Genomic DNA, 16,699 nt, shown 5'->3' on the forward strand with positions numbered 1-16,699 from the left:
ACAAAACATTTCTCAGTACAAGGAAAGTTTAGTTTCAAAGTAGATATGACTTTCATCCATGACAAGGAATAGCACATCATAAAATTTCCAATAGGTAGTTGAATTTTTCCTTCCTACTCTGCTAGTCCATGAATACACAGTGTCTAGAGATAAAAGGATGTTATAATCTCAGTACTGTCAGTAACCCACTGGGTGATAGTGGACAAGTCATCTCACTTTCCCAGGTACCAATTTCAACATCTATAAAGAGAGAGATTTGGCTATGATTCCCTTTTACTCCCCCCACCCCTCTGGGATTGAACACATGGGTACTCTACCACTGAGCTATATCTGCAGCCCTTTTTATCTTTTCTTTTAAGACAGGGTCTCACTAAGTTGCCCAGGCTGACCTTGAATCCTCCTGCCTCAGTCTTCTGAGTAGCTGGGATTATAGGCATATGCCACCATGTCCAGCTATGATTTCTATATTTTGACTTCCCAACCCAAGTCCACTTAAGACATAGAAAACAGCCTCTTGCCCTAAATTGAGGACCTATCTTTCATCTCTTAAATTTCACCAGGCAAATGACTAATTCTTTTGCACATGACTGTCATAATTCAAAATCTACTGCAACTCTAAAGAAGAGTCAAACTTCACAGCTGTGGCCCCCAATTTGATGGTGAGAGCATTACAGGGGGAAATGATTTCTCCTAATCCAAAGCAATTGAGCTGTGATTGCAGGCAAAATGATTTCAAGGAGCTGTCCTGAGGATAATGGAGAGATTCCTGCTGCTCCTGTTAATCACCAACACTTCACGCACTGATGCGCTAATAAGTACCGTCACTCTCAATCAGGCCAGATAGCCATATCCTCCTAGGACTGGGAGAAAATGACAGGAAGATTATGTCCACTCCACCGGAGAGGTCAAGAGACTAGGCAAGAGGCTCCTCTTGAGGCAGAAGAACCTTGTAAATGAACACTATCACTATATCTCCCAAGGAGGTAAACAAGAAATGCCAATGTCAATATGAAGAGTCTGCACTGACTGTACCCAGTGAGAAACAGACCTGCTGTCGGTCCTCCTTCCTAGCACTAGTCCGAAGGTGCTAGGATCTCTCCATCACATTACTGGTGATACTGCCCAGTTACAGCCATATAAATTTCACTGTTTAAAGATTGTATCACTTCAAACACTTCCTGAGAAGCCTATCACCTTACTGGAGGAACTCAAGGCCAGAGAGCTCCTGTGTCTTTAGGTTTTAGTGGCCAAATCCCTGGACTGGGAGCAGAAAGCCTGGTTCTAATCTCAGTGGCATCTTTGATTCATTGTGTGCCCATGGTTAACCCACTAGCCTAGGCCTTTTCTTTCATCAACTACAAAATGGACTCAACATTGATCACACAAGGATACTACGAGGCAAAAAGGAAAATGTGTGTCAAAGTGATGTGAGCCATTGAGAGTTAAGGAGCTCTTTGGACTCAAGTGCTGATTACAACAGAATGCAGTTATAAATCAATCTTGGGGAACAAGGCTACTCCTTAGCTATGTAACTTCCTAATGAGCCAAGGACAATGGTATATGGAGTGGTTAAGAGTGTGAGCTCAAGACAGACTTCTGGGTTCAGTTTCGACTATGCTATCAAAAGTCTTTATGCAAGTTATGTACTTTAAGGCTCCCATTTATGTAATAAAAAGCATAATAGTTCCTCTCTCACTAGGCTTTTGAGATAATTCATTCATAGAGGAGCTTAGGGCAGTCTCAGGCACATGGCAGTAAATCAAAACAGGCTAGATATTTTTAACTTAATATGAAACTATGACTTAGATAATCCATAGTAGTATAAGACTAAAAGGAACCATCTTATATTCCTGCAGCAATCTGCTATCTAGCTTCTGGAGGAAAAAAAAAACAGCTCAAGGTTAAAATTCCCAAGATGGAACCACATTGGCTATACTTGTGAGTAACTGAGGATGATCCCTAGGTACAGAATAATATCTGTGCCAGGAGCAAAGGTTATAAGGGATGCCTTCTAATGTGAAAGTTGAGACACCCAACCCATAGTCTCAACTCTTTCTCCATGGTGAACTATAGGATATGAATGACACCCTCATTACAGGTTTGTCATGAGAAACGTGCCATGGGTGTGCACACAGGGGACATAATGCAAGGTCAAACAGCAGGAACCAAAACCCTGGCACAGCAACAAGTTCATACAAGGTTTTCCCATATTGTGATCAGTATAAGGACTCTGGAGGACATCCAAGTCTGCTGGCTTCCAGCAAGAGGTCTCCTTATTGACATCTAATGACCAAGAACATTCCTGCAAAACACATTTCCTTGGGACCTATAGCATTTTCCCCATCACCTCTTCAATATTCCTATGATTTGCCAATTAAAACTCCTGACCAAGCTGACTATTGCTTCCCTAAACCTGAAGAGTTTTATAAAATAGTAAATCACTGGATTTGGGGGCTAATCAAGATGGCATGTAAAACCCTAGAGATATATTGCCACCTCTTCCCAATTCTGTTCCCTTTGATTAATAATTTATTTCTCTTTTTATGGCTTAGAAACTGGCCCTTCCACCAAATGTTCAGCAAAAGAACTCACATCAGGCTATCCAGAAGCAATTCCCTAGCTACATGGTAGACAAACCAGCACCAGACCTGAGAACCAACTCTAAGAAGAGCTACAGTCTCAGTAGGGGAGGGTGAAAGGATTTAAAAATAAAGGGAAGAGCTAGCTGGGCATGGCGACACATGTCTGTAATCCCAGTGACTCAGGAGGCTGAGGCAAGAGGATCACAAGTTCAAGGCCAGCTTCAGTAACTTATGAGACCCTGTTTCAAAATGAAAAAATAAAAAGGGCTACAGATGTAGTTAAACGGCAATGCACACCTAGGTTCAATCCCCAGTAGCCTCTCCTCACTCCAAAAGAAATAAAAAAGAAAACAGAAGAGCCAGACATCAGAATTAGCTCTGGGAGCTACAAGACATGGGAAAAAATGATGTGACAGAGAACTAGATGACTACTTCTTTTCATCTAGCAACAGCAATGGAATCTGGGCTTCACTTCAAGATCAAAGATCCAAGTGGGCATTTTTCTTAGACTCGGGTTTTGGCAGAAGGACACCCCCACTGTGTCTGTATTGCTATACTAGGTTTGATGGCCAGGCAAATACAAGATATAGGCCAGGTATGGAGGCACACACCTATAATCCCAATGACCCAGGAGGCTGAGGCAGGAGAATTGCAAGTTCAAGGCCAGCCTCAGCAACTTAGCAAGACTCTGTCTCAAAACAACAACAAAAAGGACTGGTAACAATAAATGTTGGCCAGGATGTGGGGAAAAGGGTACAGTCATACACTCTTGGTGATACTGCAAATTGGTAAAACTTCTCTGGAAAGCAATATGGAGATTCCTCAGAAGACTACGAATGGAACCACCATTTGACACAGTTATCCCACTCCTTGGCATATATCCAAAGGACTTAAAATAAGCATACTATAGTTATTCAGCACATCAATTTTTAAGGAGGCATAGTTCACAATAGTTATGCTATGGAGCCAATCTAGGTGCCCTTCAACAGATGAATGGATAAAGAAAATGTGCTATATATATATATATATATATATATATATATATATATATATATATATACACACACACAATGGAGTATTACTCAGCCATAAAGAAAAATGACTTTTTGACATTTGCTGGTAAATGGATGAATCTGGATACTATCATGCTAAGTAAAATAAGCAAATCCCAAAAAACCAAAGGTTGAATGTTTTCAATGGAATGTGGAAGCTAGCCCACAATAAGGAGGGAAGGGAGAATAAAAGTTCAGTGGAGTAGGGGATTGAAGGGAAGGGGAATGAGAAAAGGAAAGACAGTGGAATGATCTAACTTTCCTATGTACATACACAAATATACCACAGTGAATCTCCCCATTGAGTACCTCCGCGAGACATTAATTTAAAAAACCTAAAGATAAATGGTGGAAAGATCAATAGAGGGAAGGGAGCAGGGGGTGGGGAAAGGAAAGGGGATGGAGAGGTCCTGGGATCTGAATTAGACAAGATATAGTCCATGCTTTTACCATTACATCAAAACGGATTCTACTGTCATGTATAACTATAAAAATAAACAATAAAAATGAATAAAAAGGACTGGGGATATAGCTCAGTGACAGTGCATCCCTGGGTTCAACTCCTGATGATGATGAGGAGGAGGAGGAGGAGAAGGAGGAGGAAGAGGATGGAGAAGAAGAGGAGGAGGAGAAAGAGAAGGAGAAAGGGGAAGTGGAAGAGGAAGAGAAAGGAGGAGGAGGAGAGAAAAAAAGAGGAAGGAGAAGAAGGAGGAGGAAGAGGAGGAGAAAAGAAAATAGCCCACAAATATAATAGTCTCCTTTACCTAGGTTTTTTGCTAAAAAATTCTTTTGTTCTATATATCTCCCTGGTTATAGCCAATGCTTTTCAGTGGGAAGGTGGGCAAGTCATTTAGTCTCTCTAAGCCTTGGTTTACTCATCTCTAAAACTGGGTGAAAATTAACTATCTTACCTTTCCTATATACACATTGGAAAGATATTAAAATAAGATTAACTATCAAAGCACTTGGTAGATGATTGTTATTTGTAACTCTATTAAATTAAAAAGTTTACATGGTCCAGTCTATGTACAAAACTGAAGTCAGAAGCGTGGTCAATGACTCAAAATGAATTAAGGGAATTTCAGTCTTTAGACACTTGTCAGAGAACATTATAGATGGTCCAATCTGAGTTTCCTTTCTCTCTTCCCCAGATCCTCTACAGCTCTAAGAGGGTAAGACCGTCTCTCCCAGGCCCTCATGTCTCCCACCTCTAGCCTTCTTTCCTCCCTCTTCCTACTTGTGCTTCTATCAGTTTTTTGATACGCAGTTCAACCTGGCCTCCTCACATTCTCCTTCTCTCAACTGTATTATTATCTAGAAGCGAAGTCTGGGAACTTACCCCTTTTCCCTCTCATCTCTCTAGTTTTAGCACTTTCCATCCAATTTCATGATTTGCATTTAAAAAGCCTGAGGGCTAGAGGGCAGCTCAGTGGTAAAGCACTTGCCTAGCAAGCATGAGGCTCTTGGTTCCATCTCTAGTACCACAAAAATAAATGAATGAATGATTAAAATTAAGTCTGAGAGCTGGGTGCATAAGGGTGCACATCTCCTTAGAGGAGAGGCAAGTTAGCAAGTTGTGATTCCCTTTATGGAGTTAGGATAGGAAACAGGACATATATACAACCAAACTTAGGATGGTCAGACACAACAACTTTTTGATTTTTATAGTGGGGCAAAAGCTATATGTACTCATTAGAAGTTGTACTTCAAATTTTGAATTTTAATTTTTTGCTAAGCTAGTGATATGTAGTAGGATACTCCTGCAATGCTGGGCAGTGACAGGAGCCTTAGTGCTGGTCAGTCATGTTATCATAAGAGGAAACCACTGGTACTATAAGATCTGCTACCAAGTTAGGATGTTCAGTAGGGTGGGTATATTAAAGGCATTTTCAGCTGAGGAAGGGTTTATTGGGACATAACCCCATCATTACTCAAGGAACATCTGTATTAGTTGATCTTGACCCTGTCATGTATTATTATTATTATCCCCCACTCGACAAAGGTGAGATGACCATGAGTCTATTAAAAATGCCTTAAAGCATAAGATGTTACATAGAATCAAAGGAAGTATGCAGGAAGAAGGTGAGAAGGTCTCACAGGAAGTCAGACTTAGTGGTTTGTCTCTAGAAATAGTAGATCAATAAGGGCTCTTAAAGGCCCCAGTACAGGGCTTTCCAAAATCTCTTCAGAAGAATAATAGTTCCCAGGCCATTAGCACATTATATCTAAGGAAGCGGGATTTATAGTGGGGAAGCAGCCTGCATAACATCATTCAGGTGGGGCTAAATCCTAGGTTTCCTAACCCCCATGGAGGTATCCAAACCCCAGTTCTTTGTGTTAGGTCCTGGAGGAATGGCAGAGAAGAAGAATGCCTCTATAGAACTGAAAAGGTTGTATTTACTCAACTATCAAGGCCACCTTAACAAAATAATTACCCAGGAAAACCAATATCATACCCTAAGTCTAAACCAGATTCCAAGGGTCATGACTTGAAACCACTGACCCACTGATCAGAAGGATCACCTTAGTCCATGGCAATGCTTCTTTTCTAATGCACACTGAGGTCAGCCTCATTCCTGGTGTCAACTACCTGCTCCTGTTCCAAAATACTTATCCAATGGCCAGTCCCTCTCCAACTGTTCATATGTATCCAAGTCAAAGTTCAGATGAAACTAAAAGAGAATTTCATTACATAGGAGAACTGACAGTTCCTCCATGTCGGGCATCAAAACAGCCACCTCCAAATCTTTAACAGGGAGACTGGTCTATGTTGGGGATGTGCTGGGACCATCAGAGGAACATTATAGATAACCAATGACGGCTCCTTTACCTTCTTCTTAGACTTAAAGACGTTACACCTGAAGATATTGCTGGCACCATCTCGAGCGATATAGCTGAAGATCTTCAAGTCTTGGGAGTCATGAGAGACATAGAAGATCCTAAAAGAAGAACAACAGAAAAAATGTGCTGAAAATGGCATCCAGGGGGTTCCATTGGAAAACTTCTGACTAAGGACACTGAAGCCAACTTATCAAAGGAAGTCTTTTTCCTAGAGCATCAAAAAGCTACCATGTAGGAAGTATATTCAACGGACGCCACAAACACAGATACTCCTATGAGTGACTTCCAGATTTGGGATTGTAGACATGGGAAACCACACTATTGTCAGTCATTTCCCAAGGCAGCAAATCTGTCCTAGTGACTTCTGTGTTTGAAGAAAAATCATTCCTTTATCAGATAACAAATCTAACCCAGGGAAATGTATACAAGTTTTCTGATAACTGGTCACAATTATCCACAAATGAGGAACCTTGGGGAACTAATAATGCTAACCATGTTGGGAAAACCAAGATACTCCTTTTCATTACTGCAGGTCCTTGGTCATAGTGACTCCACTTCTCTGCCAGGACCATGGCTTCCACGTATTAATTCCACAATTCAAGTAGTGCTGTAAATGCTACGTGCTACCCTAGAAGCTGGGGATGCAGTGAGAATCGGACAAAGCCTTTGAACTCACTGGGCTTACATGTGGATGTCAATACACAAGTGAGATGAAGAAAACTCAGGCAGAACAGGGATGGAGCATGGTGGGGACTGCTATTTTCAAAAGAGTGGTCACACAGATAGCTAGGCAAAACCACTTCAGGAAGTAAGTACAGGAAGACTACAAGCCCTGCTGGGTGCAGAACATGTTAGAGGTGCTTGAGAAACAGATAGTGTGGTTCAGGTGGAGCAAGTATGGTCAGTAACAGGATCACAGTAGCAACCAGAGGACAGAATACAGAAGGCCTTGAAAAAAAAAGGCCTTGGGGCTAGGGTTGTAGCTCAGTGGTAGAGCTCTTGCCTAGCACATATGAGGCACTGGGTTCGAACATCAGCACTGCATAAAAATAAATAAATGAACTAAAGGTATTGTGTCCATCTATAACTAAAAATCATTAAAAAGTTAAAAATTTAAATTTATAAAAAGGAGGCCTTGTATTCTCAGTGAATTGAGAAATCATCAGAGGCTTCCGAGCAGAGCACTGACTTTGTATGCTTCCTTAGAACTAAAGGATCCCTATGACTGCTTAGGGTATAAGAGATAGAGAGAAAAGTGGAGGTGGAAAGAAAGGGGAAAACATTATAAGTATGGCCCTGGTGGTAGGGTCTTAAGTGGATTAACTGGACCTAGAATAGGGCACCATAAGAACCACCAGACCTGACCATTGTAGGAGGAGGTGGGGAAGTGAGGTTTAGGGGATGCATCAGAGGAATCAGTTTTGGGTAATCCAGAGAGAGTATTGCTCTTGATAAATGGGACTGGGGCCAAATCATTTACACAAAACTTTTTTTTTTTCTCAATAACACTAGGAACTTTCATCCAGGGATTAATAGACCTGTTATTTAAAAAATAAAAATTTGTATTATATAGGAGAAAAAGAATGAAACTTTACCAGTCTAAAATTTGACCTATAACTTTACTACTTATTATGAGGTAACCCCTCAGAGGTTCAGTTGTGATAACTGTAAAATGGGACTGCTAATAATCTTGCAGGGTTATTAAGAAGATGACATATTTAGTAAAGTGTCTTTTTACATCTCTTTACCAATGCACTTTCTCTATAGTCTAATAACTGAGATTTTCTTGCAGGAGCCTTACGGGGACATTCAAAAGAAGAACGGGCAAGAGAGAACAACAACACTGGGAAGAATCCCAGGTTCACCTTGGAGAGTCATTTCAATACATCTCACAATTCTACCACCTCTAAATGATCCCCAAATTGATAACATGGCTTCCAAGAGAGCTGTCTAAAGTTATCAAGACCATAGAGTCCCTGAATCTTCTATTAATGCCAAACTGTCTTCCCATAAAGGGACAAGCCAACAATGGTACTACAGCTCCTCCTGCTTGAACTCTAGGCCCATTTGGCCATCCCTCTCAGACGTCCCCTCATGAATGTCTCTCAAGCTTCTCAAATTCATTAGACTCCCAACCTGATCTCACCATCATCCCCCTAATTCTGGAAGTCAACGTGGCCTTCCTCCTCCTGAGCCTCATTTTAATGAGGGGCATCATATCCACTCAAGTGAGAAATCTCAGGGACATCCTTGACTTGTTCCTCTACTCTTCCTCAATATCCATCACTAATGACTAAGTTCCTGAACCTCCCTGATGTCTCTGTTTCTCTTCAACTCCACAGGAATGCCTTAGTTCTCATTTTTTCACCAGGATATTTGCAATAGCCTCTATAGGGTGTGTCTCTACTTCTTAGCTTACCGATTGCCAATCCATCCCCTATATTGCTAGCAAAGTGATAGTTTTTCTTTTTTTGATACTGGGAATTGAACTCAGGGGCACTCAACCACTGAGCCACACCCTCAACCTTATTTTGTATTTTATTTAGAAACAGAATCTTACTGAATTGCTTGGTGCCTTGCTAAATTGCTGAGGTTGGCTTTGAACTTGCAATCCTCCTGTCTCAGCCTCCTGAGCCACTGGGATTACAGGCATGCACCACTGCTCCCAGCTATTTTTATGTTTTTCTAATTAGACATTTTTATTGGTGCATTAAAATAGTGGTATTCATTTTTATATATTTGTACATGCACAGAAGAGAACAATATAATCTGGTCAATTTCACTCCCTACTACCTTCCCTTTCCTCCTCTCCTTCCTCCCCTGGTTCCCTTTCTGTACTAACCTCCCTTCTGTTTTCATGAGATCTGCCTCTACCTTTTATCCCTTTTTTCTCTCTAGCTTCCACATAGGAAAGAAAACATGACCCTTGACTTTCTGAATTTCACTTAATTTTACTTAACATAATGCTCTCAAGTTCCATCCACTTTCCTGAAACTGACAATTTTGTTCTTCTTTATGACTGAATGAAATTCTGCTGTGTATGTATACCCACATTTATCCACTCATCCACTAACAGACACCAGGGCTGATTCCATAATGTGACTATGTGAGCTGTGTTGTTATAAACATGGGTATGCATGTATCACTGTACTATAATGATTTTAATTCTTTAGGCTAAATACCAAGGAGTGGTAGAACAGGGTTTGTATGTGGTTCCATTCATAGTCTTTTAAGTAACCTCCATACTGATTTTGCACAGTGGTTGTACTAATTTACAACCCCACCAACAGTGTGTAAGTGTTCCTTTTCCCCACATCCTCTCTTACATTTCTTATTTTTTGTATTCTTGATGGCTTGGCCGTCATCTAATTGGAATGAGATGAAGCAAAGTGGTGGTTTTAAAAACACGAATTCCATTGCATCACTGCAAAGGCTTCCTACTACCTCCAGGACAGAATCTTAAACTCCTTAGCAGGGGGTATTTGCCTTTTGCTCTTGTACACCTCTATAGTCCCAACCTATGCAGGCCTGCAGGACTAGCTTCATACTTCTTCCTGCCTTTACAATCATTGTGAGCACCCTTGGCATCATTCTGGACTTGGCTCAGGGAAGACTTTTCTTTCCTTTAGCAATCTGAACTGCTGAACCCCTGTGGCTCACCTGTGCCAAAGCATGCATCTCACATTACGATGTTTTAAACAAGAGCTCCTTGAAGGAATAAGGACCACATCGTGGCATCCCCAGGACCACCACAGTGATTGGCACATGGGAGATTCCTGATGCCTATTCAGGAAGGAGGCAAGGCATTCCTACAGTCATTAATGAGCACCTATAATGTAGTCAGCTCAGCTGTTCATTTTCCCCACAGGAAGTCAGGTCCAGTTAGTTCAAACGCATTGCACATAAAACTCCTTTGATTTTGGGTTTTTAATTTATTATGTAACACCCTAAGGACCAAGAACTGGATTTAAATCTGATGCTGCAGAGATGAATGTGAACTGGCATGCCAACATGACACAGATGTGGAAGGCACTCAGGGACAGTGGTGAGCTAAGGTTAAAGTAACCTTAACAGACAAAGCACTTCAGAAAGTCTGATGACAACCTGTACTTGAGTACAGCCACTCCCTCTGGATTGGAGCTCTCTGGAAACTGCTCTGCTTGCTGTGTCTGAGTTCAGAAATGTAATGTGTTGTCCTGAGAAGCAAATAACCTCTAGCTAAGCAAACAGTCATTTAGTTCCTGCTTAAAAAAGTTTCCACCAACACAACCAAGTAGCAGACTTTTTCCATATGACCTCATTCATCAACAAATTAATAAATCAACAAATTAAAGGCTCAAGTCCAAACTCCCAGATCTAGAAATATATTTCAAGAACACTTGCTCTCCATGACTTGGTTTATCTTTCCCTCCCTCCCTCCCTCCCTCCCTTCCTTCCTTCCTTCCTTCCATACTGGGGATTGAACCCAAGGCACTTTACCTCTGCACTACACCCTCAGTCCTTTTTTTATTTTTTATTTTGAGACAGAGTCTTGCTAAATTGCCCAGGTGGCCCTCAAACTTATGATCCTCCTACCTCAATCTCCCAAATTACTGGGATCACAGGCATCGCACTCAGTGTTCACAACTCAAATTTTCTTAAGGGCTGTAAATGAGTGGGTGTTTGAAATTGGGGAAGAAATGTGAGCACTTCAGGGAAGAGGGAAGATTTACTTTCCACCTTCCCTCTTCATCTGTATGATTAAGATTAGAGTCCTTCCAATCCTGCTTCTATAAACTGTCCAAGTCAATCTTCTTAATTTTTACAAATTCAAAGGCAGGATACCGAAGCAGTTTGCATGAGTTAATAATAATTCCTAAGGTTTCACAAGGCTTTATTCCCACTTTAAATTTTCTAAGATTTCTTGCTTTTATTTTAAAATATGCAAAGAATTATAATTTTACTTACTATTAAAACTGTTGTGCTTAAAGCCATAGCAATAAAATTCTGCAGATTCTTAGGTCCATAAGCTTCCCAAAATGAGCAAAAGATAAATAATTTCTTGGAGAAATTGGATTTTGAGTTTAGTATAATATTGGAATTCAAGTTGACAAAGAGATAAAAGAGTCACCAAACCCATCATCAATACCCTCCTTCCAGACTATTAATCTACAGGTAAATTTGTTTTTTCCTCATCAGATTTAAAGAATGAATGCATTAAGAAGGATTAACTTATCACAAATGGTAACTGCTCTTATTACTTCTACACTACTGCCCTAGTGCTAACCTCTGAGGCCTTAGAGCACAAATCTAAGCCTTCTTCCAAGTGGCAATGATCTGAACATTTGGAAACAACCACCATGTTTATATTCCTTTCATTTTTTTTAAAGAGAGAGAGAGAGAGAATATGAGAATTTTAATATTTATTTTTTAGTTTTCAGCAGACACAACATCTTTGTATGTGGTGCTGAGGATCGAACCCAGGCCGCACACATGCCAGGCGAGCACGCTACCGCTTGAGCCACATCCCCAGCCCCTATTCCTTTCATTTTTAAAGACAAACACTTCCTCTTCTCTTCAATAGTTCCTCAACAAGCCCATCACATCCTTTCTCCCTCTGGCAGGTTTGTATTATGGGAAGAACTTGAGCTTTGGAGTGATAAAAATCCAGGTTCAAGGCTTAGCTGTACTAAGTCCTAGCTACTGGCCTTGGGCAAGTTACTTAGCTGACATAATCCTTTGTTTCCTCATCCAAAATAGACATATTATGATCTCTTAAAGGCCTTGTTTTGGGTATACAAACACATACATGCTGCATTTAACACAATGCCTAACACACAGCAAGTTGCCTGCTTAGTAAATACAAGTTTCATTTCCTTGTTAACCTTTTTTGTACATATACCAATTTGCCAATGAATCTCTTAAAATACAGTTTACATAACCGAATGTACTTTCATAAAGCGATCTGAAGAGCACAGAGAGTATATTTGCATAAATCTTTTCTGCCCAAGAATGCAATTTTTAGCAGACCATCTCTAATCATGTTTTTTCTTTAGTTACAACATCTCACTTCTAGCTCACCCTGTGGTCAACTCAAATGTTTAAAGTTAGTTTGCATACCTGCTCTAAGGCATATTTCCTGGTTTCCAGGACTGGCTCCTAGCAATCACCTTTTTCTTTTCCAGACTATGTTAGACTATCTGCCCAATGATCTCTTCTAGAAGTTTTTTCCAGCAGCAATGACAAATTCACTAGTTTTTAATTCCTGGACCCAGATTTTACTGTCTCCTAAAAAGTGAGATGTCTTAATCTTGCAGTCTTCTAATATCCATTCCTCATGATTTTGCAAAGATGACCGATCACTATTTTACAGTCACGTTTTCTTAGGACCCAAGTAACTGAGGGCTGAACACACTGAGAGGAGTACTGGATGCCTTTATTTTTCCTCATGGTTTTTGAACATTTTCTTTTTTTTAAATCACATATGTTTTGCTGTTTCTAATTTGAAGATCAGTTCTCTATTTGACAGGGGAAAAAATAAGAAAGATGGTTATAAAAATGGGACTTGAGAGTTTCTCCATATGTGCCAACTCTCTCTTTCCATTCTTTTTCTCTCATCTTCCGTCAGGGTTTCAGCTCTCTGTAATGGTTGTTCCTTTGTACTCATACCTGTTTTTAAGCCTCACCTTCTACAGTATGTACTTTTAAAGAATAGTTTAAGGAAACCTGGGTAGCAACATGATTTTTCTTGAGAGTCCTTGGGGACTAACTGGAGTCATTTATATTGTACTGTTGTCTTAAAATTCTCATCCCTAGCCAGTGCAGTGACACGTGCCTATAATTCCAGTGGCTCAGGAAACTGAGGCAGGAGGATAACAAGTTCAATGCCAGTGTCAGCAACTTAGTGAGGCACTCAGTAACTTAGCAAGACCCCGTCTCAAAATAAAAATATGAAAAGGGCAGGACATGTGGCTCAGCCTCTGGCCATGAGACCAGTTTTTGCACTGTCATTCTTTCTCTCTGAAATAATGAGCTCTAAAATGATACAGCCAGTTTGATGGTGAATTTTATATGGGAACTCTTCTGGGCCACGGGTGTCCAGGCATCTGGCCAAATACTACTCTCAGTGTATCTGTGCGGGTGTTTCTAGATTAGATTAACACTGGACAAAGCAGATTGCATGCCCTGAAACAATTAAAGAACTGAATAGTACAAAAAAGCTGAGTAAGAGAGATCTCCTCCTATGTGAATCCTCTTCTTGGGTCTCATGCCTACCAGCCTTCAAAATGGAATTTAAACCAACAGTTCTCCTGGTTTTCAGGTCTTTCCACTAAGAAAAGAACCATACATCAGTTCCCCTGGGTCTCTAGCTTCCCAAATACAGATCTTGGGGGTTGGGGGTGTTGCTCAGTTGGAAGAGTGCTCACCTAGCACACATGAGCCCATGGGTTTGATTCCCAGCATTGCAAAAAAAAAAGAAAAAAGCACCAAATACAGATCTTGGGACTTCTTAGCCTCTAGAATCATGTGAGCCAATTCTTTATAATATTTTTTATGTATGTAGATGTTTGTACATATACATGTGTATAATACACACACATATATACCTTCTCTTTCTCATATATTGGTTCTGTTTATCTGGAGAACCCTAATACAGCCATATTCTCCCAGATATTATTAGCATCCTTCCTAAAGCCTCATTCATGGGGAACCATCTGCTGATGTAGAACCTTTTGGCTGAAGAGAACGGGAAAGGTCTTGAGCCACCTGCACAGCTGACAACATGTCTACAGCCATATATCTCCCCATTCGAGGGCCACAGAGGAACTTCCCTACCTTCTCCTGTCAATCAAACGCTGCTGGGGCTTATCCAGTCATCCCAGTCTTACTCCAGAACTCTCTCCTGCTACAGCACAAAGCACAGAACCTGAGGCCAGAGGATTTACACCTGGCCAAGGGGCCTCTAGTAAATTCTTTCCCATCTCTCATCCTTGAAGTGAGAATAACAAAAATGTCTTACAGGGTGGTCGTAAGGTTCACATAAGATAATAGATGGGCAAATATTCTGTAATACAAGAAATTTTGTACAAATACTTTAGAACTGTGGAAGCAAATCTAGACATGTCAAATGGAAGAACAAACAGAAATAGTCACTGTTCTCCCAACATCACTGTCTCTGGAGATAGAGAAAGGTGGTTCTCCAGTTTGAATGTGGCACTGTATTAGTCTGTTTTTCACTACCATAATGACAAACCTGAGACAGACTATTTTACAAAGAAAAGAGATTTACTGAGCTCACAATTATGGAGGCAGTAAGTCCACACACCATGACAAAAGTTCCCCACTGGTTGTATTGTATCATGGCAGGAATGCATGGGGATCTCTGTGTGTCTACATGGTATCTTTTTACCATGCCTCTTAATTTACTTTTAACTATATTTAGATAACATTTTCCTTCATGTTGATAAATTTTCTGTCATTACTGCTTTTATCTGATTATTTCTTTCCTCCCTCTGTCTTTATAGGGCTCTTTATCATTTCAACTCTTTTTCTTTTATTATAAGTTAGTTCAATTTCCATCTTTTTCACTCCTCATTATCCATTTGGAGACTGCCTTCCTCAGATTTCACTTTCCCAGGGCTGCTATTTGGCATGAAGTAAGGGTAATGACCTCAAGTAATGATGCCCACAGTCCCTCGTGGAACTGGTCTCCTTACTTCCAAAGACACTGAGGTTTGGGGATGCATCTTCCCCAGTGTATGCTTGTCATCTGCTTGTCACCATGCCTAGGTCATATGTCACAGACCTAGCTCATGATGGTATGTTCTGGAAGGAAGCCTGGGATTCCAGGGCTGGGAGAAACCTCAAGAGATAGTGAAACTCATTTATTCAACTGCAGGCATAGAAATGCAAATATAGGAGCTAATTTCTAAGGAATTACACAAATGTCTAAATTATTGTTGCAAAAATCTACTGTGTACCTAGAGTAAGGAATAAGCATTCAATTGAATTCTAAAATCTGGTGAGAGCCAGAACAAATACATATTTATCTTTTGAAAGTCTAGTTAAAGCACCCTTGTGGCCTATCTCAGTGGCTAATTGGTGTTTTTATTTCACTGTTGTTAACAAGTTCTTTCTTATGTCCCACTAAAATCTTCCCTGCTGTACTTGAATCAACCACAAACCATCACCATAGCATTTTCTAAATGTCAAGCACGTGATAATTTAATTTCTTCTTGTTCAGTATTTGACAGGCAGGCAAAATACAGGCCAGCATTCTTCATAGAATCGCCATACAAAAATCTTTTCATACACTTCAAGGTTTTAACTTCTCTCAAATACTCATAATTTCTCCAAAATAACTTCACCTGCTGTTGGTTGTAAAAACAAAACAACAACAACAACAACAAATCCATTTACACAAGCTGTCAATTCTTTCCTCTCTGTTAACTGAGTTCATGTACTCAAGTGTGTCCACATTTGACGCGGGCTAGCCCATCCTTTCTATACTTCTCAGGATCCTCAGGCTTCCTGAAGGCTCTTGCTCAGAAACACAACTTTTGCCCTAGAGCCACAAGGCCAAGAGAAAAATCGACAGACCACATATAGCAGAGACACAACTTTGGTGGTATGCAGTGGGGAGAAGGGGGAGATTGCTTAGAAAATTTAGCTTTCTCTTCTTCTTTCTCTGTGAATAATTTATCCTCTGACTTTCAAGACGGTGGATATTTTCCTTCAAGCACTATGTGGAGAGTGGCATGATGCATAATCTTTCCAGGGCAAAATAAATCATAAGCAAAGGTTCACACTTTTCTTTTCCGTTCCCCTTGGGTACACTAGAGTCCTGTGATGTGGAGAAATAACAACTGGCACAAAGATACAGGTAAGGCTGTGGCTCCTCCAGTTTCTCAAAATTACTTGACCACTCTGAGCCTCAGTTTTTCTCAACTGCAAAATGGAAGAAGCATATAAGATTTCTTTTTTCTTTTCTTTCTTTCTTTTTCTTTTTTTTTTTTTCCTTTTTTGGTGGTACTAGGGATTAAATCCAAGACCTCACACAGTGGGCTACATCCCCTTTATTTTATTTTGAGATAGACAGCCCCTGGGTTTAATCCCCCGTACTGCCCCCCAAATAAGAAAAGAAACAAGAAAGAAAAAGAAATTGTGCATCTTACTCTATACCTAGTCCTCTTCTGCCTCATTTCAGTTCTCTAAGGATACAGAGTCTACCCTTGAAGAGCTGAA

At 40.4% G+C, this 16,699-nt stretch overlaps 1 protein-coding gene across 7 annotated transcripts in view; it reads right to left on the reverse strand.

The window, feature by feature from the left end:
• Positions 1-16,699, reverse strand: part of LOC107147452 (carboxyl-terminal PDZ ligand of neuronal nitric oxide synthase protein) — a 323,970-nt gene that overhangs the window by 52,437 nt on the left and 254,834 nt on the right. For all 7 annotated transcript variants that reach the window (XM_048810127.1, XM_048810129.1, XM_048810126.1 and 4 more), the window contains one exon: positions 6,465-6,573. In XM_048810127.1, the coding sequence (XP_048666084.1) occupies positions 6,465-6,573 (109 nt within the window). The remainder of the gene's footprint in view (positions 1-6,464; positions 6,574-16,699) is intronic.

The sequence above is a fragment of the Marmota marmota genome, unplaced genomic scaffold (genome assembly GCF_001458135.2).
Source record: "Marmota marmota marmota unplaced genomic scaffold, marMar, whole genome shotgun sequence".
In the NCBI taxonomy this organism is placed as follows: domain Eukaryota; kingdom Metazoa; phylum Chordata; class Mammalia; order Rodentia; family Sciuridae; genus Marmota; species Marmota marmota.